General features: G+C 44.7%; 1 protein-coding gene and 2 pseudogenes across 1 annotated transcript; 2 read left to right on the top strand and 1 right to left on the bottom strand.

Moving 5' to 3' along the window:
* Nucleotides 1-3,904: 3,904 nt before the first annotated feature.
* Nucleotides 3,905-9,426, bottom strand: LOC136468825 (stress response protein NST1-like). The gene is made up of 4 exons (XM_066467248.1): nucleotides 9,070-9,426; nucleotides 4,523-4,615; nucleotides 4,118-4,435; nucleotides 3,905-4,024 (listed from the first exon to the last, which is right to left on the bottom strand). The coding sequence occupies exons 1-4, from the start codon at nucleotides 9,424-9,426 to the stop codon at nucleotides 3,905-3,907; spliced, it is 888 nt and encodes a 295-aa protein (XP_066323345.1).
* A 532-nt stretch (nucleotides 9,427-9,958) lies between these two features.
* Nucleotides 9,959-15,765, top strand: LOC136476137 (shaggy-related protein kinase eta-like; annotated as a pseudogene).
* A 2,370-nt stretch (nucleotides 15,766-18,135) lies between these two features.
* On the top strand, nucleotides 18,136-23,327 carry LOC136476138 (probable LRR receptor-like serine/threonine-protein kinase At5g45780; annotated as a pseudogene).
* The last annotated feature ends 208 nt before the right edge of the window (nucleotides 23,328-23,535 follow it).

Here is a 23,535-nt window from a genome sequence, read left to right as displayed (position 1 = left end):
TAAAGAATAATCTCCCTATCTCTTGTGTCTATGTGTTATACTTTCACCTACTATGTTGATCATGAGAGACGAGGAGGGAAAGGTCATAATCAAGTGTTGGGTACGCAGAATAATAAATTATCTCTTATTTGAAAAATAACAAAGAGATAGAATAATCTCATATTATGAGAATATTAGGAGAAAATAATAGTTGCCGACAACGCTACCTCTATAATTGTAAATGTTTCTCCTATGAGAACCCGGATCCGGAAAACAAAGTCTATGGCAAAGTCGCTTGTAGCGATTATGTCAGGTCAATAAAGAAAGCAATGGAGGTTGAATCTCCTTCTAAGAAGAAATAAACGCTCTACTATGTCTCTGGCAAATGAAATGAACGAATATGAAATATGCAGTTAAATGGATTATGAAGATCCATATAGTTCCTGAAGAATATAATTGCAATATATGGAAATTATATTTCATACCAAGTATTAAGAAGTCTAAGATATAATATATTCCTAAATGAATATATTAAAGTCTCAAGAAGAGCATGCCCTTGAAGGAATAGTCATCGAATGACTTTGTAGTGAATAACACAGTCTCATTGTGTATATCACATAATAATCCCTCATGTAATAGAGAATATATCTCATAGAAGAGAAATATTATTCACTAAGAATGAGAACATCCTTGAAGGATTTACCAGTCGATTCTTGAATAAACACCAGTAATCCCTGAAGTGCATGTAGACCCAAGAATAAAAAAGAGGAATCCTAAACACTCAGAAGGTGCCATACAAACACTCATAAGGTGTGTAATGTAAAGCTAGCAATGAAGTGTTGATATCCTCTAAATACCATAGAAGATACAAGAATAATGTTGATTTTGGCAATTGAATTATCCTCTAAATGCCAAATGTAAGAGTTGATTTATTATTTAGTGGTACAATTAAAATCCTGAAGATTTGAAGAACATATAATTTGAAAATCCACTAAGAAAGAATTATAAGTAGTCAAACTCTAGTATAAGTTTGATCCACTATCTAGAAGATATTGAATATTGTAACTTATTTATCCCATAATCCTTTGAAAGGATTTATTACCCTGAGGGATAAATTTTATTTGTTTTGCACAACTAATAAGTGGTTATTTATGCATGAAGCATATTGCTCTTATTTACTCATATTATAATTCATTGAAGAATGGTAAGCCGATATTTTGATATTATGGTACTGCATACCATTATTAAGCACACATTTATGAAAAAGTGTGGACTGGATAATGAAGTTCAGAGGATGGCTTTACGAGGGGGAGCAATTTGAGTAAATCTACCTTGAAGGTCATTAAACCCACTAGAATTACAAAGATCATGTAGATCATATTTGCTAAAACATTTTATGCATAGATCATGAAGATAAATATCTATTCATGAAGAATAGAGTATCATGAAGAATACATGACCAAGAAGATTAAATGCTGTACTTTTTTTATGTGATTTTTTACTTGAAGATTTCTCACACAAGGTTTTTAATGAGACAACATGTGCAATGGAATTAAAAAATGCGATGTACTCTTTTCTCCAAGAACCGTTTTCCCACTGGATTTTTGGATGGAGTTTTTAATGAGGCATGTGCATATCGTAGTAATCGCCCAAATGGAATGTTGTAAAACATAAATGCTCTATCCTAGAAGGAAAGGAGAAGGTGGAATCCTAATCCTAATCCGTTAGTATATGTGTTCTTATTAAACTCTTAGGCCTTGACAGGACAATATATTACTATATAATAGGTTACTGACAATGGCTCCGACTGAAACAAGAATTGGAGAACTGAGTTGATATGGACGGAAGAGCATAGACAAGTACTCATTGACTGACACATCAAGAATTGGAGTTAACTGAGTTGCAATAAAAAGTGCATAATCTAGTGCTAATTCGAAAGAACAGAGGACCCAAAACGAAGTAGTGGGACAGAGCACGAGAGGTTATTTCAACTCGATTCAGCTCGACGGTCTCTTGGCTGATCTCCCCCAACAGGGGTTGTACAACACGACCAGGTGACCCGCCGCTTGAGCACCCATCGCGCCAACGTCCACTGCTGACGCCCCGCACTTGCTTTCACCATGAACAAGCAAATGAGAGACATAACTACATTGCTTACCGTGATGTACGCCAGTACGCCACCACCACCAGACCTCGTCGGACTTGGCTTGCTCTTCTGCGGCAGGCACCAGATCTGGCCTTTGTGGATCGCCATCGATGAAAATAAGGGTCTGGTACATCTAGCCTCGAGAAGGAACGTAGAGGACCTCATGCCTCATCGTCGCTCATCATGCTGGAGCAGTACTAGTTCCGGTTGGCGTATGCCGTGATTCTAGTTTCGGCGAGATGAGACTCCAGTGTGGCGGTGCAAGCTGCTGCCCTGCGGTGGTGCTATTCGAGATGGAGGCCAGGAAGGCGGACAGAGGTTGGTGGCAGCGATTCAACGAAGGAGAAGCAGCGTCAGAGTCGCCTGAATCGAGGAGTTGGACGGAGTAAGAGGCAAACACCAACCCAGAAGCATGTTTCAACCTCAATTCACAAATCATTATACCCACAAAGCAAACGTACTTAGTTGGATTTGCTCTAGCTCTGCCCCGGAATAAAGGTTGTACTTAGAATTATCCACGACAATTTGGCAAATTACCTGCCATCGCATCGTTCACCATATACATCTTTTCAATTAAAAAAATACTCCATATCAGTACATATATAAATGACGAAACCATTCCTGATTGCGTAATGTTCCATGACCATATGTCCATATTAGTGACTCTAAACAAAGAGGACCTTGAATCTCCATCCTAATAAATAAATACTAAGGCCCCCTTTGGAACGTAGGATTAGAAAACGCATGAATAGGATAGAAATGCATGTGAAAAACGGTGAAATGAAAAACAGAGGAATTTTGTTAGAAGGGATATTTGGTTGAGTACATGAAAATCATAGGAAACCAATACAATGTGGTTTCACTGAATATTTTTTACTGATTCCAACATTTCTTTTCCTTTGGAAATCCTATGAACCAAAGAGGACCTAAATAAATCCTAAACAATACCCAAGTTTCCATCGAAAAACAACAAAAACAATTTTTTGCATCACTAATAATTACGTCGAGGCTCCTCCACGTCACCATTCATACACACCTAAACCGATGAGGTCCGCGTTTTTTTTAATTTTAACACTTTTGGAAACTAATTTTAAATCTAACATGGTCGTTTTTTAAAAAAAACTAACACTTTCGGCCGCGCCTATTGCCCTGGCGCGGCCAAATGCCTGTGCCGCGCCATGCATGGTGGCGCGGCACAGGGCTGACGTGGCGGTAACCGGGTTCGCTGACCGCTGACGGGGCAGGTCCTGCCGCGCCACGGAGCATGGCGCGGCTACGCCAAATAAAACCCCGATGCCAGTCATGTTTGCCCGAGCAGCAAGCAAGCCTGGCCGTCGCGCTCGCCGCCATCCCGGAACGTGTCGCACCAATAGTGGGAGTTATTATAAGTATTGCTTGACGTAAAGTCAATAATGAATTTGTTTTTATATTTTGTTAAATTTTTTTTACGGCCGAATAGAGAATTTGATAAGCCAATGATATTTTTGGCCCCATATTATAGGATCGGCGGCGACGCGACCATGGACCCTAACTTCCTCGACCCCTCGCGCAAGACACCGGCCACCGGCGTCGAGATACCCCGGAACTGCCAGTTTCCAAACTAGTTGCTACTTAATCTCGCAAGCAGTGATGACGCGACACATTGAAACGGATATGAAGCAAATAACATAAATTGACAAGCTGCTACATAACATTTTAATTGGTTTGACATAAGTTCGACATAACATAACCAACTAAGCCTGTAAGTTTCGGACGCCAATAATAGTTCGACCTAACAAACTAAGACCCAGGAGTGTAAGGATCCCTCAGACGCCTTTGTCTCTTCGGATTTGTTGGCAAAACATTAGGAGTGTAGCCAACGTCGGTGTGGTCGCGTTGCCGGTGCGTACGGCTCGTACCCTGCAAGCATGTGATATGCACGATTACTTAGAATTCTTTATGATCGTTAGTTCATGTAGCGTACGTATTTAATAAAACTACCTTTGTTAGTACCTGTGAGGCTCCTTGGGTACCAAGCGGGACACCACCTAGCTGACACATGTCGATCTCGTCCTGCGGCCAATCTTCCCACTGATCGTCGTCGTCATTGTCGTCCTCCTCGTCTTCGGTTGCAGGGTCCTTACCAGCGCTATGATGTGGTGGTGTACGCACCGCGGAAGTGGCACTTGTCATCTGCTGAGAAGAGCCGGCTGATGTCCTCAAAGAGACTGAAGACGTGGCACCCGACCGCGCCGGGAGTGGCGGTTGCTCATAAAGAGTGTCCATGTCGCTCAGCTTCTGAGCTAGCTTCTTGCAGCTCTTCTTCACATTCTGCATAAATAGACGTTAAAGTTAGTGCATTTTCCAGACGCATATACACTGAACAAACATTTTCAAAATGAACAAGTTTATATTTACCTCCACAAAAGCCACGAGAACGCCTGGCCCCAGCCCTCTAGACTCGTGAAGCCGGTACGCTGCTTGGTTGGACAGCCTCGACAATTGTGTCATCTGGGTACAGAAACGCGGTTGAACAATTTTAGTATACATACTTAATACCAAATGGATAACAAATCATACCATTCAAGTATCTTACCACGTATCTTTGTAGCGAGGCTCTCTGTAGCTATGTGTCCTCTCTAGTGGCAACGTCGTACACATCTTCGATCATATCTTCCTCCGAGTCCTCGTTAATCGCTTCCTCAATGTACGGAGACTTGATATGTGTCCTTGTAGACTTATAAAGCCAGCACAGGTGAAATGTCCTAATGGCTAGAGGGGGGGTGAATAGCCTAATAAAAATTTCTACAACAACACTTAACCAAATGGTTAGACAATTATGAGGCGAAGCGAGTGTTGCGCTAGCCTACTCAAAATGCAAGCCACCTACCACAATTCTAGTTTAGATAGTGTCAATTCACACAAGAGCGATGACATTACCCTATGTTAGTGTGCTCTCAAAGGCTAATTAAAGAGCCACACCAACCAAGCATGCAAGCTCTCACAACTAGCTACACTAAAGAGCTTGTCAACTAGTTTGCGGTAAAGTAAAGAGAGTGATCAAGAGGGTTATACCGCCGTGTAGATGAATGAACCAATCAATCACGAAGATGAATAACAACGATGACCAATCACCTCGGAATCAATGATGAAGACAATGATTTTTTACCGAGGTTTACTTGCTTGCCGGCAAGCTAGTCCTCGTTGTGGCGATTCACTCACTTGGAGGTTCACGTGCTAATTGGCTTCACACGCCAAACCCTCAATAGGGTGCCGCACAACCAACACAAGATGAGGACCACACAAGGCACGAGCAATCCACTAGAGTACCTTTTGGCGCTCCGCCGGGGAAAGGTCAAGAACCCCTCACAATCACCACGATCGGAGCCGAAGACAATCACCACCTCCGCTCGACGATCCTTGCTGCTCCAAGCCGTCTAGGTGGCGGCAACCACCAAGAGTAACAAGCGAAATCCGCAGCGAACCACGATCACTAAGTGCCTTTAGATGCAATCACTCAAGCAATGCACTTGGATCACTCCCAATCTCACTATGATGATGAATCAATGATGTAGATGAGTGGGAGGGCTTTGGCTTAGCTCACAAGGTTGCTATGTCAATGAAAATGGCCAAAGATAGTGAGCCACAGCCGGCCATGGGGCTATAAATAGAGCCCCCATCAAATAGAGCCGTTATACCCCTTCACTGGGCAAAACGCGCTCTGACCGGACGCTCCGGTCATACTGACCGGACGCTGGCCCTCAACGTCCGGTCGCTCGATGGACGCCACGCGTCATCAGCTTCAAACGCTGTTCGTCAGATTCTAACGGCTACGAAGCTGACCGGACGCTCCGATCAAAACTGACCGGACGCTGAAGCCCCAGCGTCCGGTCGTTTCCAGTAAGCTCCCCGAGGCATGTTTTTCCGACCGGACGCGTCCGGTCCACCTTGACCGGACGCAGCCAGCGTCCGGTGCTCAACCCTAGCCTACTGTGCCGTCTGACAGCTCGACCGAACGCAGCCTTTCAGCGTCCGGTCGCTGAGTGACCCAGCGTCCGGTCAGTAGACCGACGCCAGCATCATTTCGACCAACTCCATTTCAACTCTAACTTCTTCACCCTTGCTCAAATGTGCCAACCACTAAGAATTTTGCATCCGGCGCAATAGAAAATAGACATTTTATTTTTCCAAAAGCACCGAATCCCGCCGAGCAAGCTCGGCGGGAGGGAGAGAGGGACCCAAACCCATCTCAACCCTGCAAACACCTTGTGCACATGTGTTAGCATATTTTCACAAATATTTTCAAGGGTGTTAGCACTCCACTAGATCCTAAATGCATATGCAATGAGTTAGAGCATCTAGTGGCACTTTGATAACCGCATTCCGATACGAGTTTCACCCCTCTTAATAGTACGGCTATCAAATCTAAATGTGATCACACTCTCTAAGTGTCTTGATCACCAAAACAAAATAGCTCCTATGGTTTATACCTTTGCCTTGAGCTTTTTGTTTTTCTCTTTCTTCATTTCAAGTTTAAGCCCTTGATCATCGCCATGCCATCACCATTGTCATGCTATGATCTTCATTAGCTTCTTCTACTTGAAGTGTGCTACCTATGTCATGATCACTTGATAAACTAGGTTAGCACTTAGGGTTTCATCAATTCACCAAAACCAAACTAGAGCTTTCAATAAGTACTCGTCGAAGATATGCTGGTCGTGTGGAGGACCCGCATGGACCGACTGTCGTTTCCTGGTTTCCCACAAGTGGATGTGCGCGTTGTGTGTCACGCGTCAATCCTTGGTCTTGTACCTCTTCCTACGGTCATACCTATAACAAAACGATGCTAGTTATACCACACACAACTCTGAATTGTAGCTCTGTTATTAATCGATAACTCACTCGTGCAATCCTTAGTTGGTGGAGTAAAGCGGTGGTGGGCAGCCTATCATTCTTTCAAACTGTTTGTAGACCCTGATGGGCAAGTGAATCTCGACCATGTGGAAAAAATAAGAGGGATGTTGCACCGATACTCGTCTGACTCATCCCTAGTGACAGGACTGAGATAGTACTGGAGCTCCGGAGCATCCTAAGGACACCAATGCACCTAAAATTTTGTAATTGAGTTAGGTTATGATATAGTGTAGATCGAACAAGACACATGTATGATAGTAAAGAGAACGTAACCTGATGTTGAGACCGTCCGTGTACTCCCTGTACTTACGCCTCGTATTCCCTCTAACCAACTCTGATTCTGTCCAGATAAACAGAGCTATAGGGAGTGTATCCTGCCTGTTCTATTGCTGCATTGAACACGATAATGAATTAGCCATTAATAAACTCATCATATGTAACCACATCGAAGAATATAATGAACCGAAGTACTTACCGGTAAACCAGTACTAAGTGGCTTCCAACGGGCCATCGTTTCCAACACCAAACCTAGAGTAGGGACGAGCAACCCCTAAGGTTCACGTACACTGAGGTGCGACGGCAGGCAACACATAGCTGTCGATACGTCCATGCCAGGACTGCTCTGCCCCAGCTGTACGCTACTATGTTCTCCTATGACTGGCGTAGTATGTCAAAGAAGATCCAGCTAATGGTGTTGCTCGAGACGTCTGGGAAGAGGAAATCACCAATAAAGTGCCAGAGCCAAACTCGAGCGAACCTGTCGATCTGAGCCTCCTCAGCCTATGGGTCCAAGTAATCAAAGCGCTCCGTGATCCAGGACGACAAAACACCAGAAGTTTTCCTGAAATTTACCAAACAAAATAAGACCCGATGGCTGCAGGAAAGCAATGCAAATATTAAATAAGCTTTAATTTCTCACTTATTTTTCTTGAAAGCCTCGTCATCCGATGGAAGAAAGCCAGTAAACTGAACAACCAACTCCCTCTAGTGATCGTTGTCAACTATCCCTGTCACTGGAAGTCCCCCCAATTGAAGGCCAAAAATAGCCTTCATGTCCTGTATGGTCAAGGTCATCTTGCCACAAGGTAGGTGGAACGTGTGGGTCTCAGGCCTCCACCTGATATAAGAATAAAACGACTGTTACTTGCCTCAAATTTGTTACAAAAAAGTTTACGTACAAAGAATGCACTCGCATCTGTCTATAGCTGCACTAAGTAGTGTTGGATCAAGGGGTAGAAGACCGTGGTTGACAACACGGACAAGCTCGAGGAAGCCGGCACGCCGTATGTACGGCGCGTAACGCTCATCCCACTGGTGCGCCCTGGTGTGCGTGTGGGGCCTCAAAGGAGGCAAGGCCACTTCTACGTTGTTGTCACTCAAGATATGTGCTCGGTGCTGGTCGTCGTACTCCACCTCAAGAATGGAGTACAACAGGTGCTGTGTGGGTAGGGCAATCATGTTACAAATTAATAAAAAAACGTTAGAGTATTCAAATTAACAAAATTCAAATTAATATTATGTAGCATTGCAAAATTTGAACTACTTGTTATGCAATACGAACACAATATGAAAGCACATGTATATATTCAAAGTAACATTAACAGACATATTACGCACTTGTAACATAAACAACTTCACTAGGAATATAAGCATTTAACGAAACTTCATAAAGTCATCAAAATCAACGTATCACACACTAGTAAGTATTGACGTTTGTAAACTAATAGGTATACCCAAAATCTCTAACTAAATAACTAACTATAAACTAATTAATAAATACCTAATCAATCCCTAAACCTAAATTCCTAACTATACTAGAACACACAACCTCGAACATAAAAACTATCCACGTAAATCACAAATAAATTCACTAACCTAACTATCTTAAATCAGTAAGTATCCTAAATTTGACAAACTATCATAAATCAATAAGAATCATAAAACCCTAACTATCCAAAATTACTAACTATCATAAATAACTAATTATCCTCAATCCCTAATTATCCTAAAATAATAATAATCAAAATAACATGAAATCGAGAGGGAGATACCTTAGGAGCTGACGGCCTTGACGCGCCGGTGTTCGTGGCTCGGCCGGCGTGGGCGTTGCGCAGCGGGACTGGCCGAACGCGGCGTGGGCACTGCGCGACAGGAGTGGCCGGGCGTGGCGTGGGCAGGCGGGCGCGGGCGCTGCGCGACAGGAGTGGCCGGGCGCGCGCGTGGGCAGGCGGGTGCGGGCGCTGCGTGGCAGGAGTGGCTGGGCGCGGCGTGGGCAGGCGGGCGCGGCGTAGGCGGGCGCGGGAGCTGCGCGGTGTCGGGGCAGAGGCGGCTGGCGGCGGGCGGGCGGGCAGGGTAGCGGGCGGGCGGGCGACCTCGCTGCGGGGTTTTATTTGGCGCAGCCGCGCCATGCTCCGTGACGCGGTGCGTCAAGATCGGTGACGCGACAGGATCTACCCGTCAGCGCTCAGCGGACCCGGTTACCGCCACGTCAGCCCTGGCGCGGCACAGGCATTTGGCCGCGCCAGGGCAATAGGCGCAGCCAAAAATGTTAGTTTTTTTTAAAAAACCGACCATGTTAAATTTAAAATTAGTTATAAAAAATATTAAAATTAAAAAAATTCGCCAACGGTAAGCTGCAACAACGCGTCATTTTATATTGTCTGACGTAGTAGGTCCCACCCGCCGAAGCGAGCGAGAGGGGAAAGCCGTTTCGCAAGGGAGATTCCAAGTGCCAGCCGGACTGACACATTGACCATGCCCCCCTCCGGCCTTCTCCACTGCCAAATCTCATTCTTCCATCCCATACTCCTTAAAATTACAAACACAACTATTTAGGGACCCATGTGTAAAACTTCTACAGCGCTATCGACACTGGTACGGTATTCTCGAAATGCTCCGGTCCTTGTCCAAAAAGCTCCTCATTCTCGTAGCAGCGTGGAGTAGTAGGTGGCGGAGGACGGGAATAAAAAAAAAACAAGGCGGAAAAAAGAGGCTCGGGGCGGGTGTCATGGCGCTGCCTCCCTAGCCTGCCTGCCCAGCCGCCTCCCCAACCTCCTCACCGAGGAGAGACCGAGACAGAGAGAGAGGGGGAACTACAGGACACGGGAGGGAGAGAAGAGGTCCATTTCCGCGTCGTCTCTGCCCCGCAGCAGCCCCACCCACCACATGGCCGCGCTGCCGGGTGGGGCCCACACCGCCGGCGCCGCGGACCCGATGCAGGTGGACCAGCCGCTCCCCGCCGCCTTCCGCGGCCGCCGCAGCACACGCCCCCGCCGACGCCAAGGTGAGTGGGTTTCTTTTCCCCTGTCCGCCCCCGCTGGCGTGTGGTTCCGGCGAGCCCGGAGCGGTCGCGCAGACCTCCCGGATCTCTCTGCTCCGCCGCCCCCCACGTGTTTCGTTTACCCCGCGTCGTGTTTGGTGGTTCCCTCGTTCGATCCGTCCGTAGATCTGCGCCTTGCCGCCGCGCGAGGCTAGGTCTAGCTGCGTGCCTTTCCCGCGCGATTTCTCTTGGGGGGAGGAGGAGGAGGACCGTTGCTTGCCGGGGAGGAGATGCGCTGCCTTCCTGCTCCTTGCGCGCGCGCTATGCAAGCTTCTCGCCCCCTGTTTTCGCCAGACCGGTTGGCCTTAGCATGCCGGCTTGGGGCGCCTTTGCATACTGGTACTAGGTGATCATGACTGTGTTCCAAATGGGGGAATTAAACTAGGTAATTCCTTTTTAGATGATTAGGACAGTTAATCTCACTCTCCTGTCTAAGCCATGGTGTGATTAGCAGGTTTGTGATTTATGTTTGTCTTGTGGCCATAGTTACGGCGCCCGACCCCCTTCCAGACGCCTAGGCGTTTAAGGCGCGAGGCGAGGCGACGGCCTTACTAACGTCTTAATATATAATACCACTAGAAATCAGAAGCAAATCATACCATATAATATCATAATAAATAGTGCGGCTACAGTAACAGGACACAACAAAAAGTAGCAAACTAGCAAATTTGAAATCTCTCATCTCTCAATAGGAGCAAATTAGACTCTAGTGACATAACATAACTTAATTACTAGTGCTGCTAGTTCATAGCAGCCACAGATAGCAAGCAACCAGCAGAGCAGAGTAGAAGGAGCAGAGCAGAGGAAGAAGATGCAGAACAGAGTCCACGCAGCAGAGCAGAGGAAGGAGGGAGAAAAGGATGCACCGAAGGCAAGGGGCAGATCAGGTGGGGATTGGGGACGACCTCTTCTCTTCCCCTCTCTCCTCTGTTTCCCTCTCGCTCTCCGGACGGCGGACGGAGCAGTCGCGACAGGGCGGGAATCGTGGACGGGGCGGGAGTCGCGGACGGGACGGAGTCACGCGGATGAGCTGAGTCGTGCGGATGGGGCGGAGTCGCGCGGGGCAGCCGCCTGCGGCGGCGCCGGCACCAAATTTCAGGTGCTCCGCCGCCCTCTTCTCTCTTCCTCTCTCCTTTTCCCTCTCACTCTCTCGGACGGAGCAGAGTCGTGCGGACGGGCGGCCTCGCGCGGCTGGGACGAACTTGCGCGGGGCAGTCGCCTGCGCCGCCGCCGGATTTGAGGTGCGTCGCCGCCCTCTCCTCTCTTCCTCTCTCCTTCCTTTCCCTCTCCCTCTCTCACTCTCTCAGACGCGATGGGGATTGGGAGCCTTTGGCGGGAGGTGTAGGCGCTGGCGCTGCTGCTTTTCCCGCGCGAGGGCATCGCGCTGCTCTTTTCCCGCCCGCTGGAGCGCGCGGCGCCGCTCTTTCCCCGCGCCTTTTAGTCCCGCGGCGTGCCGCCTCAGCGAGAAGGACGACTAGGCGACGACTTCGACCGCGAGGCGACGCCATACGCCAGGAGGATGCGGCGACAGCGACGCCGCGTTTGAAAACCCGCTTGGACGACTAGTCGTCGCCTAGGCGACGCCTTAAAAACTATGCTTGTGGCGATTTCAGTTCTGTTTGTCGATAAGGATTTCCTGAATTGTTGAGTTTCCATTTTTAGCAAGCCTAGTTTGTGTGAATTAGCAATAGTTGGGTGGCTGTGATTCCCCAATTCTACTACCTTGTGCTGTCAGCCACCTTTTCTTATGGATTTTACTTTGTGGCAGCATGCTGGTTCTATGATTGAAGGGAGTGATCCAGTCACGGGTCATATAATCTCGACAACCATTGGAGGGAAGAATGGAGAGCCTAAAAGGGTAATTTTCAGGGCACCAAAAGTCACATGACATTATTGACTCATGCATACAGCTATATCTTTCCTAACTTGGGATTGGGTGCTTTGCTGCTTCTTAGACTATCAGCTACATGGCAGAGAGAGTTGTGGGAACCGGATCATTTGGAATCGTCTTCCAGGTAAAGGATGGTTGCTTTGCTATAAACCTTCCTAAGTTTTTTTGTTTGTTTTTAGTTACCCATTACCCTGATTGTATTGTCTGCGTGTACATTTAGGCAAAATGTCTGGAGACTGGTGAGACTGTTGCGATTAAGAAGGTTTTGCAGGACAAGCGCTACAAGAACAGGGAGCTGCAGATCATGCGATCCATGGATCACTGCAATGTTGTTTCCTTGAAGCATTGCTTCTTCTCTACCACAAGCAGAGATGAACTTTTCCTTAACTTAGTGATGGAGTTTGTTCCTGAGTCACTATATCGTGTGTTGAAGCATTACAGCAATATGAACCAGAGCATGCCGCTTATTTATGTTAAATTATATACCTATCAGGTAAAAAGTCATTTATACTCTTTTGGAAATTCTGCTACTCTTCATTGTTAAATTTACACTAGATTGGATGTGATTTTGTTTTTTTTTCTTGGTCCTTTTATGCAGATATTTCGAGGTTTAGCCTATATTCACACAGTACCTGGAGTTTGCCACAGGGACGTGAAACCACAGAATCTTTTGGTATGGCCTGTCCATATTTCTTTTTAATTTGGTTTCACAATATCTTAATTCTTAATTAATCTGAATCTGATAATCACTTCATTCATTATAGGTTGATCCACTGACTCACCAAGTGAAGATATGTGATTTTGGGAGTGCCAAAATGTTGGTAAGTTAATGCAGCCCTGTAGCTTTTCTACAGCTAATACCATATCTTTTCTTTATTGTTCTAAAGAAGGCGTTATACATCGTTTACATCGTTTTAGTGATGAAGTAGCTTCTTTTTGTTATTATAAAAGTTTCTATGGAAAAAATTCCTACACCACTGATTAGATGAAATTCCTCTCTCTGAGGATCTGTGGACTCAAATTTAAGTATGTGCTTCAGTGGCACAAAAGGGATGAGAGAAGAATCCAGTGCTCCACCAGGCCTGCCTCCTCTTTTGCTGCTTCTTTAATGCGAGCCAGTTCATTTAATGTAGTTTTGTTGCTTTTCAAGTTTCTGAATATATAGAATATATATTTTACTCATTTTAATCCTATTTTAATTCACAATTTGATCAGGTCAAAGGTGAAGCAAATATATCATATATATGCTCACGTTATTACCGTGCTCCAGAGCTCATATTTGGGGAAACTGAGTACACAACATCAATTGATATTTGGTCAGCTGGATGTGTTCTTGCTGAGCTGCTTCTTGGCCAGGTTAGTTTCTCTTCTCTGCTTTTCCCCACAGATTTCCTGTGGTTATGTATCCATCTGGACAGCAAACTTAGAACTAAACACATTTTTGTTAAAATGATTTTACCAGCCTCTCTTCCCTGGTGAAAGTGCTGTGGATCAGCTTGTTGAGATAATAAAGGTACTTGGTTGTTCTGCAGACTGCACTATATTAGTTCTAAAGACATGTGCTAACTAGTGTCTTTCTATTTCCATGTATTGAATGGATTTGCTTTGCTGATAGGTTCTTGGTACTCCAACACGTGAGGAAATCCGATGTATGAATCCGAACTACACCGAGTTTAGATTTCCTCAGATCAAAGCTCACCCATGGCACAAGGTATGTGAAATTTATTTATCACGTTATTTCATTGAATGATACATAACTTAACTAAAATACCTTTACTGTTGCAGATTTTCCACAAGCGGATGCCTCCAGAAGCTATAGATCTCGCTTCACGTTTGCTCCAGTATTCACCAAATCTACGATGCACTGCTGTGAGTTTTTTCTGCCTATTTGACTGATTCTAGTCAACTAAAGAAGCCATCTACCTATCAATGATTGCAAAGCTTAGTTATGACATTAATTGTTTCTTCCTAGGTTGGTTGGTCATGTCTACCCATCGCTTTCTATTTTAGGTGTTAAATGTTTCAATCATCTCAGTTTGTGTGTATAAAGTTAGTACTGATGATTCATTCTATATTAAAGAAAAATAGTACCGATGATTGGATATGATGGCGCCATATCCTTTTCCTTTCTATCCTCATAAATGGTGTACAAGCCTTTACCAGATATCCTCTGTAGCAAGACAATGCTTCACTTTATACCATCCAAAATGGATTTTTCTGTAAGCTTTTCACCTCTTGGAGTCTGTGCCAAGTGTTAAAATGGAACCATGGAGGCCTTTGATTGCCTTAGGCCTTGTTTGGATGTTGTTGGATTCACCTCAATCCACATGTATTGTGGTAGATTGGGGTGGAAATTAGTTCAAGTTCCACTCCAATCCACCCCAACACGTGGATTGATGCAAATCCGACACTACATCCAAACAAGGCCTTATCTGGATTACCTTTGTCAAGACTCAAGAAGTCAGGAGGCTGTTAGCCTTTATAGAGTCAGATGCCTGTACTACTCTCAGCTGGATTTCAGTTCTGCACTGTAATTCGTACCATGTGAAATTTCCTCTCCTTGGAAGTGAAATTACTGGACTTGAAAAGATAACAGCATTTAGAATATCTTTTTAAGAGGACAATGTTGTAATGCATCAACCATCAAGTCTGAGATGCCTAGCCTAACCACTCCTGCTTTCCTTCATTGTGTTGATTTTATTGCTAATTATGGTAACTCTCGCAGCTTGAAGCATGTGCACACCCATTCTTTGATGAGTTGCGAGAACCACATGCGAGGTTGCCAAATGGACGGCCATTTCCTCCACTGTTCAACTTTAAACAGGAAGTAAGTAGTTTCAAGACTGACACACATTAATGCTCTGCATGTGCTTTTCTTTTAAAGAACTAGGCAAAGCATGTGGGGAACTGTAGTCATGTTTGACTGAAATGGTCATTTCAGCGTGCATTCAACAAATGTCACGAAACAGCTGAACATAATTTTCTTTCTACAAGTGAAAGATACTGACATATTTGTCTGTTAATTTGCAGCTAGCAAATGCCTCCCCAGAGCTCATCGACAGGTTGATCCCAGACCATGCTAGGCGGCATCTTGGGCTCACTTTATTGCCCACTACCAGACCATAGGCGAAGGCTCTATGGTGTTTAAACCTTGCTCTTCTGATGCTTCGTTGTGCCGAAGGCAACCTGCATGTTCCTCACATTCAAGGTGTAGAATCTGACCATTATTGGAAAGCCAAACATGAGCTGGCGCCAATGTGTTGCATAAGTAGATGTGCTATGTTCTTGCAGCCAGTCTTTGTCGCCTGTTTTAATGCAAAATCTGATTTTGTCCAAGTAGTGAGAGGGAAGGGGTCGGTGTATTGTGAAGCTATTGAAGGAATTCAATCCCTGCTATTGTATTACTTTCTCCAACATTAAATGTTGTAGTGCGCCTGTAAGTGTTCCATATCCCCTGTTGTCAGTCAGTGTAATTCTGTAAATGTTATTAATGGAAAATTATATCGTGCTATGGTAATGATCGACTCATTTATTGTTCCCCTTGCCTATTTCCAACCACATATCCCATGTTGGAAACAAATTCGTTTTCATTGTCAGTCGTGCTGATCTGATCGGGGAATTGTTTCTTGCAGCTTCCTGTAAGAAAAAAAATTACTTCTGAATGGTATATCATTTTCCTTGCTATGAGTTTCTGAACTTCTCTGTTACATATATGGATGATGTAATCCTGGATGAATTGTCATCCTAGAGTAGCATCAGATCGGCATGTGTCTAGTGCAAAGGCAGAAGAGCCAACACAGATATAATGGGGGAATAAAAGGTTCAGGTGACTAGGTGAGGGCGAATGGGTTCTGTCGGCTACGGCGGGCAGTGGCGTGGTCCATTGGCGATTGATTCTGTTCGTTAGTGTGGTTGTCTGGTTGAGCAGGCCGCCATTTATTCGCTTTATTTGTCGCGACGCCGACACCGTGATACACCTGCTCAGATTTTGCAGTTGACTTGGCAGCCTGCAAGTTGCTAAAGCATACCGTTGTTTTGTTCCTTGTAAAGGTTTCTAGAGTTCACACTGGCTATTACTGCGTTGTATCCCTGCATAATTTTCAGTATTCTATGGTCAATAGTCACGGTACTGACAGGTTCAGATTGGAAATGAACGGTGCTGCAGGTTTCGAAGTGAGCAGGTGAAGCTATATAGATTCCGCTATTTAGTCTGTTCGTTTGTTGGTTTCAGGTAGGACTTAATAGTGTTTTTCTCTTCACAACAAATCAGCACCAGTTGGACTTATCAGCTCAGAAATCAACCAGCGAACAGGCTCATTGAGTATATGGGACCTCAGGTTCGAACCAGGATTACAGTGTCTCTATATACCACCCACTTATTAGAAGCTGTTTGATACGGTTCTGGTTGTGGCTCCGCCACCAGAGCGGACGGAGCCACACCGAATATGCTCGGACGGAGGCGTAAAAGGACTCGGAGCCATTTTCTATGTCCCGAGATGAAAATGTGATTTGAGACTCCGTCTCCAATAGTGATGCAGACTGAACAGAAGCCGCATCATAAATGACTTTAATCTTGTGGGGAAATACACCTGAAAATACTTAAAAACCATTAAAAAACATATGTAATATCCAGATCTACTTTTACGTCAGGCCTAGAAAGCTATCCTACGGGAACATTTCCCCTATATCAACAGAGGCGGAGGTTCAGGTTAACATGAGAGTGGTAGGGACTAGGGAGTGATAGTACACACCGATTTTCAACATTTGTGCCTAAATGACAAAACCATTTGAGGACGGAGCAATGAGAAAAGCAGAGAGAGAGACAACATTTGGACTCTCTCAGAACGAACAAACAACCGTTTGATGAAGAAAGAAAAACAGAAAGGAGCAAGCAGACGAACAAAACACAACAAAACCGGTCAAGGAGAGCAGTTGGCGTAATTGGCAGACCGGAAGCGCCAATTCCCTGGCCAACCCTTCCAAGTTTCCGTCCATCTCGAGGAATAGAATAGGATCCCTCTCTTTCTACCCTCCCCAGTCTTCTGTTCTAGGTTCTAGGACCAGGAGTGTCGGCACACCCAGGAAAACAAACAAAACCGCGGCGACAAAAAAAGAAGGGGAATCGAGGCCGGACGCCAAACACTGGGCACAATTCCCCACCCGTCCTCGGCAGCCACCCGTCTCCACTTCACTTCTCTCTGACTCCTTAGGCAGTCCCAATGCTAACTACGTATAATTTCTATACCTATTAATTTTCATAGACACTATATATAGAAACTATGGTTCCAATGGATAATTTCTACAGAACAATTTTTTATCCAATCACATACACTCTCTCTCCATTCGCTACCAATCACATCCCTTCATGTCTTGGTTCTCGTGTAGACATGGTTTCTAACTTAGACCCGGTTTCTATGATTTTTGTTCTCTCTCTTCAATAACTACCTTGCCACATCAGCAAAATGCTTAGGTGGCAGTACAATTAATGCCCATAGAAACTATAGTGGTTTCTGCATTGTGAGTGCCCTTAGGCCTTTCCCAATGAAAGAAACTAGTAATTTTTATAATATAGGATATCGCACCAAAAAAAAGTACTGTTTTTCAACTCATGGTTTCTATGAGTAATAACTATTTTCTCTTTCTCTCTCCCAACTCTATTTTTTCCTTCAATGGGAGTGCGACACGAGCTCCCTAGAAACTGGTGGTTTCTTCCCAATGACGATTTCATGGTTTCTTGGTGCATTGGGTCAAGAGTAGACCTGGTTTCTTCATGAAGAAACCATTTCTATGATTTTTGCTCTCTTTCTTCATTAATTACGTTGTCATATCAACATTTTGCCTACGTGGCAAGTCATTTAATGAGGATAGAAACCATCATCAATGCACTATTGGGACTGCCCTTAATCACCCGCCTGCCCCTCCTCTTAATCTACTCCACTCTCTCGCCTTAATTAAACCCCACTCTAAAATCTACGCAGCGGTGTCCGTCGCGTCACTGCACTGGACTCGATACGCCCCAGCCGGAGCCGGGTAATATACCATGGCCACCACCACCACCCACGCCCTCGCCGCCGCCTCCGCTCGCGCTCGCGCTACGCTTCGCTTTCCCAGTCTCCCTTCCCCCCGCTCGCTATGGCGGCAGCACCGCGGCTCCCTCCCCTCGCCGCCGCCGCCGTCGCGGCGTGGATGCTAGCCGCTGCTGCCGCCTGGCGTGGAGGCCGGGGACCCGCCGCTCTCGCCCAAGGGGGTCAACTACGAAGGTGCGCGCGCGCGCTTGCCGTGGCTGGGTTTTCCAGGGGGTTTAGGGTTTGGTGACTTGGGGTTTCTGATGCTCTAGGCGCGGTTTTGCTTGGCTTGTGTTGTGCAGTGGCGGCGCTCATGGCGGTTAAGAGCCGGCTGCGGGACGAGAGGGGGGTCATGGCCCACTGGGACATCTACTCCGTCGACCCCTGCACCTGGTCCATGGTCGCCTGCTCCCCGGACAAGTTCGTCGTCTCGCTGTGAGTGACCTCTCTCTCCCCCATCTCTGATCCCGGACCCTTTTTCCCATCGTTGGCTGTTTGTTGCGGGTCAATGACAGTGCTTTGTTTCGTTTCGTACCGGAGCTGCAGCCAGATGGCCAACAACGGCTTGTCCGGGACGCTGTCGCCGAGCATCGGGAACCTCAGCCACCTCCAGACAATGTGAGCGTTTCAGGATGACGAACCTACCTTTCCATTTCGGTTGCTTCTTGTTTGTTTAATCCCCAACAACTCTACCATAGTAGTAACATCGCGTGCCTCACGTTCACAGCACTGTAAAATAGGCATGCATTCGAGTTGAACTGGTTGAAGAATGGGATGATTGTGATGTTTCAAATTTTTGTAGAAAAGAATTGACACTAGGAAAGATGAATGTGATGTTTGGTCTGTTCAGTTCGCCCAGCTCCTAGTTTAGTCCAACACTGATAGATGTATTCGCTATCATGTCACTTGCAGTATTGCAGAGCAGTGAAGGAACATTGCAATAACACTCTTGGTTTATCATTATTTTGAATGGAAATCCTACGTAGGACCCGTGTACCACTTATAAGCCTGGATCATCAACCTTCCAAAGTCAGGACAACAACAAAGCAAAATATGATAGTCTACAAATATAAGAGACCATGGTCCATGCACACCAAAACCACAGCCTGTTTCCTCATGACTCTTCTTTTGTAACTTTTTATTGCTAACAAGGCAGGTTTGGGTGTCCCCAGTTCCTTTTGGAATCATATGGAAGCAAATAGAACCCACTATCCTACCATTGACAATGTTAATTAGGAGAGTTTCCATCGGGGTGTTCTAGACCTTCTATGGCTTCTTGAACACAGAATGCCCATTTGTATACACACCTGATGCTGTGTGTCATAGCTCCTAAGTATATATGTGTTGTTTTCTGAATCCGACCGATTTGTTTGTGTAATTGCTCGGTTTGATTTATCATAATAGATAGGTTTCAAATTTTTGTAGAGAAGATGATTTGTCTTTTAATTTTCCTTACCTAACATTCGGTGGTTTGTTGAATTAAGTTACACAAAGCTAACTATTTTTCCTCCTAATTTCAATTATAGCGTTCCTTTATTATAACACTTATATAACCAGGGACTGTTGGTTTATCCATATATTGTGCTACACTGGCATAGTGGATCTAGAACCTTCACGGCTTCACCTCACAAATCTGTTTACCACGAAATGTTTGCTTAGGTCAGTGGTTAGCTCCCAAATGAGGAAGCATAAGCAGAAGTCTCTTCTTGGTTTTGTGTGATTGATCATCAAGGGCGTACCCAGTGCAGAGATCTCCCGCTCTGTGCGGGGTCTGGGGAAGGGTGTCAGTGGCAAGCCTTACCCTCGCTTGTGCAATGCGAGGAGACCGCAACTCGAACCCGGGACCTTCCGGTCACAGGCGGTAAGACTCTACCGCTTGCACCAGGCCCGCCCTTCTGTGTGATTGATCATCCAACTTGAAAATAATGCTGCATCATTCACCCATCTTAAAAGTTAAGAACATTGGCTATTTCATGATTTCCTTCTCAATTCTGGACTTGTGTCGTATTTCCTGTTGGATTTCACTAACTATGACTACTATCCATCCTTGTGAAATGAGATAGTACCTGTGTTCAATAGCTGACCTTATTGTTGGTTTGATTCAGGTCACTACAGAACAACAGAATATCAGGTGAAATTCCTCCAGAGATAGGGAAGCTGATCAATCTGAATGCTCTTGACCTTTCTAGTAACGAGTTCATTGGTGATATCCCAAGTTCATTGGGGCAATTGACTCGACTAAATTATCTGTGAGTTTATTTAAAAAATGTTTCTTAAGTTTACAACATGTATTTTGTATTAAAACTGTTGCTTTGTCGATCTCTCAGACGCCTTGATAGGAATAACTTGTCTGGGTCAATTCCGGCAGATGTTGCTAGGCTTCCAGGTCTCACATTCCTGTATGTTTCTTTCTGATTCTCTTTTTCACATAATTGAGTTGTAACTATTGGCTATTTGGCTTTAAACTGACAAGGTGATATGTTTCAGTGACTTATCAGTTCAACAATTTAAGTGGCCCAGTTCCAAAAATCTATGCACATGATTACAGGTAACTGTTGGGGGTGTATGTATAAGCTCTTATTTCTCTTACTCCATTTCTTTTTAAGCATATTTTGGTCAAGCACCTAGATTAGAGAGACCATGAACACAGAGGACACAAGGAGATGACCATGGTATCCATGATGTTAATTTCTGGGGAATAATGTATGGAACAATTTGTGGGTTGTTTATTAGAAAATGTTGAAGAGAGGGGGTGAGAATAAATAAGGGAAAGGAGAGAAAGGGTAATTTGCATGTGCGCCTTATATGTCAAAGTAAGATTACAAATTCTATAGACCATATACTTTTGAAATTGATGGAGTACTGTCTTACTCCATTTTCTCATCCAAAATCTTTTGTCAGTTGCAATGAATGATTATTTGCTCCCCACCTTTCTGACACTAAAGTTCTCTTATTACATTGCTTAAACTGAGACTAAGCATGAACATTCTTTTCTGATAGTTTTGACATTTCACTGAAGGATAACTGTTTATTTTGTTTCTCAGTCTTGCAGGGAAATCGGTTCCTTTGCAATTCCTCAATTGTACATGGTTGTTCGGATCTGACAGCAATGACTAATGGTAGTTGTTTTCCCAGATGGCATATCTTTTACATATCTATTCTTTAGAAGCTGGAACTTAACTGTACATTAATGGCAGGGACAATGTCGAGACAGGTCCAAAAGGCCAAGAACCATCATCAATTAGCTCTGGCAATTTCTTTAAGTGTCACCTGTTCCACAATATTAGTTTTGTTGTTCGTGTATTGGCTAAGTTATTGCAGATGGCGCTTGCCTTTTGCTTCTGCTGGTAATTATCCAAGCCTATGTAGTATGCTCTCTTTACAGGTTAAATATACATGATTTGACGTTTTTGTTTGTTTGTAGATCAAGATCTAGAATTTGAATTGGGTCACGTGAAGCATTTCTCATTTCATGACCTGCAAAGTGCAACGGACAATTTTAATTCGAAGAATATATTAGGTCAAGGAGGTTTTGGCATTGTGTATAAAGGCTGTTTGAGAAATGGAACTTTAGTGGCAGTGAAGAGATTGAAAGATCCTGATGTTACCGGTGAAGTCCAATTTCAAACAGAAGTTGAGTTGATTGGCCTCGCTGTGCACAGGAATCTCTTGCGTCTGTATGGATTTTGCATGACCTCGAAAGAACGGTTGCTTGTATATCCATACATGCCAAATGGCAGTGTTGCTGACCGCTTGAGAGGTAACTCAATTGTCTACAACATTTCAATGTTATTTAAGTCTACAATTGGCATTCTGTGCAAGTCCTTCGCATTCCTTGTAAATATTTTGCCTAATACTATGTGTTTTGGTTGGTTCTTTGCCACGGTCATATCATCTGTTTATATATCCTTATCACTTTGTAATATATGGGGTTGCAATTTTCAGATTACCGTAATGGAAAACCATCTCTTGATTGGAGTAAACGCATGCGGATTGCTCTTGGCGCTGCCAGGGGGTTACTCTACCTTCATGAACAATGCAATCCTAAGATCATTCACAGGGATGTCAAAGCTGCAAACATATTGCTTGATCAAAGTTTTGAAGCAATCGTTGGGGATTTTGGATTGGCAAAACTTCTTGACCGTCAGGAATCACATGTTACTACTGCAGTTCGGGGCACTATTGGGCATATTGCTCCTGAGTATCTCTCAACTGGACAGTCCTCAGAGAAGACTGATGTTTATGGGTTTGGTATTCTCCTGTTGGAACTGATTACTGGTCCTAAAACCTTGAGCAATGGACATGGCCAGTCTCAGAAAGGCATGATTCTAGATTGGGTAAACTTCTGTGCACTTATTTACGTACTATTTACTGTATTTCAACCCCACGCTGCACAGATTTGACACCTGTGTTCCTCTTCAGGTTAGGGAGCTAAAGGAGGAAAAGAAACTGGATAAGCTGGTCGACAGGGATCTCAGAGATTCATTTGATATTCTCGAGCTGGAATGTTCAGTCGATGTGATCATCCAATGTACACAGACGAACCCTATACTGCGGCCTAAGATGTCAGAAGTTCTGCACGCTCTTGAAGCAAACGTCACGCTGGCGGAAAGCAGCGTTGAGTTGAATAGGGAACCTCTTCCTTATGGCGTACCTTACAGTTTCTCTATAAGACACGAGGACCCACATGATTCGTCGTCCTTCATAATAGAGCCAATTGAGCTATCTGGTCCCAGATGACAGCTGCTGTCGGTCTGGTTGGAGCGAAAAGAAACAGAAAAACGGTAAAATTGTACAAAACATGTATATCCTGGATGTAGTTCTACTTGGAAAGAGAACATGGAGCTGGGGTGGCCATGATGGTTATTTTGTCGCATGATCCATCAAGTTCAAAGCTATAGTTTTACCCCCTAGCTTTGTTTTTACATTGCATCTGCCACCCATAAGCCGGTCATCGTGCCGTGACATGTTCGAAATATTCATGGAGGTGGTTTAATTTCTCCAACAAACACTTTCACTGTGATAGGTATAAACAATTTTAGCTACGTTGAGATCTACAGAGTTTTCAATCCACAATTTGGTAATATTTCCACCAGAAAATTGCTGGAAAAATGGTACACTCTATACCGTCAGTTCTAAGTTCTCATTGCCAGTTGCAGTAACTTGACCTCAGTTCAGTAGTGCTGTACTGCTGTCATCTTGAGGCAAGCTCTCCTTTTTTTTTCCCGAGAAAGAAAAAAAA

The sequence above is a fragment of the Miscanthus floridulus genome, chromosome 8 (genome assembly GCF_019320115.1).
Source record: "Miscanthus floridulus cultivar M001 chromosome 8, ASM1932011v1, whole genome shotgun sequence".
Lineage (NCBI taxonomy): Eukaryota > Viridiplantae > Streptophyta > Magnoliopsida > Poales > Poaceae > Miscanthus > Miscanthus floridulus.
Note: the sequence above shows the minus strand (reverse complement) of the source record. Positions and strands in the feature narration are given on the sequence as shown.

Excerpts from the sequence above, each read along its gene's own strand:
- LOC136468825 (XM_066467248.1), bottom strand. The coding sequence starts at position 9,426 with ATGGCGCGGCTGCGCCAAATAAAACCCCGCAGCGAGGTCGCCCGCCCG. Across the intron at positions 4,616-9,069 it reads CAAGGCCGTCAGCTCCTAAG|ATGACACAATTGTCGAGGCT; the intron begins GTATCTCCCTCT and ends TTCTGTACCCAG. Across the intron at positions 4,025-4,117 it reads GTACCCAAGGAGCCTCACAG|GGTACGAGCCGTACGCACCG; the intron begins GTACTAACAAAG and ends ACATGCTTGCAG.